Source organism: Hydra viridissima, unplaced genomic scaffold (assembly GCF_058129835.1).
Source record: "Hydra viridissima isolate aposymbiotic clone 2 unplaced genomic scaffold, HvirCarnegie_v1 scaffold_5, whole genome shotgun sequence".
NCBI classification, from domain to species: Eukaryota; Metazoa; Cnidaria; class Hydrozoa; order Anthoathecata; family Hydridae; genus Hydra; species Hydra viridissima.
In genome coordinates, this window is record NW_028324304.1 from 4,196,241 (window position 1) to 4,197,376 (window position 1,136).

The 1,136-nt window shown below is 32.8% G+C and overlaps 1 protein-coding gene across 3 annotated transcripts in view; it reads left to right on the top strand.

The window, feature by feature from the left end:
* LOC145189347 (protein ABHD15-like) overlaps positions 1-764 on the top strand; it is a 2,485-nt gene extending 1,721 nt beyond the window's left edge. For all 3 annotated transcript variants that reach the window (XM_090088771.1, XM_090088772.1, XM_090088773.1), the window contains exon 2: positions 1-764. This exon is cut by the window's left edge and continues 717 nt beyond it. In XM_090088771.1, coding sequence (XP_089944897.1) covers positions 1-472 — 472 coding nt within the window. In that variant the 3' untranslated portion in view covers positions 473-764.
* The last annotated feature ends 372 nt before the right edge of the window (positions 765-1,136 follow it).

The window sequence follows — 1,136 nt, forward strand, 5'->3', positions numbered from 1 at the left end:
CTTTAGAAAAGATCTTTCAGTCAAAGAGCCATACAACCAACTTTTTACGGAGAAGTTAAAATCAATCTATTTTCAGCATTCTATTGTTAAAGAAAGCTTTGATTTCAATATAATACAAAACTGTAAATCACTACATGAACTGCAAAAGTACATCAGTAAACCAACTTCTAAAAGATATCGTCAATTTTCTAAGACAAAAGCATTTTGTACTCCTGTGCTGTTCATTAATTCTATAGATGATCCGGTCGTACCCGTGCAGTGTTTGCCTTTTTCCGTAGTCTCTCTTATAGACAACTATTTCCTTTTAACAACAGAGAAAGGTGGACACTGCGGGTTTTATGAAGGTTTTGCCCCTTCATGTTGGGCAGAAAAAGTCGCTTTAGATTTTTTTGAGAAAGCTGCAAACAACAAGAAATTATTTTCTTCTACGATGCCAGGAGTAATGAGGTCAAGAAGCGCAACTTGCCATTGACCAGCTTACGTCATCATCTGACATAAAATAATTGAGAACTTGTTAATGAGCTAGGTTTCTCGATAATAAAAACATAGATAGTTGATACGTTTATATTTGAAAGAAAAATGTAAAAAACATTTTAAATGTAAAAGCTGAACGAGCAAAGCCAATGCAAACAAAATTGGATAATCTCGTGAATAAGAATTTGTGATTTAAATTGCTTTTTACTATATTATATTTTATTTTAATATATTTGTATTTACATATATTTGCCTTTACTTATTTACTTATTTGAAAAAAGTTTTATTGATGAGACGTTTTATTTGTTAAAATATCAACCCTGGGAAACGCAATAAAGTTTAATTTTTGATTCGAAGTTGAAAAACCGAACATTATATTAATAAAGTATTTTTTTGTTACAGACGAAAAATCAGAAACAAATGGTAATAGGCCTAGGTCCATGGCCGCCGAGAGGGGGGGGGGGGTGGACGGGGAAGATTCCCGGAGCCCCGCGTGTGTACAAACAATTTTTTAAAGTAATTTTTAAAATATTTAAATAGTTTTGACTTGTAAAAGATTTAATTAACTTTTATTTTTCATTTTCAATGACCAGAGCACGCTTCTTTTGGTCCTGGGTATGTAATTGATCATAATGAGGGCCCCTTAAGAAAACTTCCCCGGG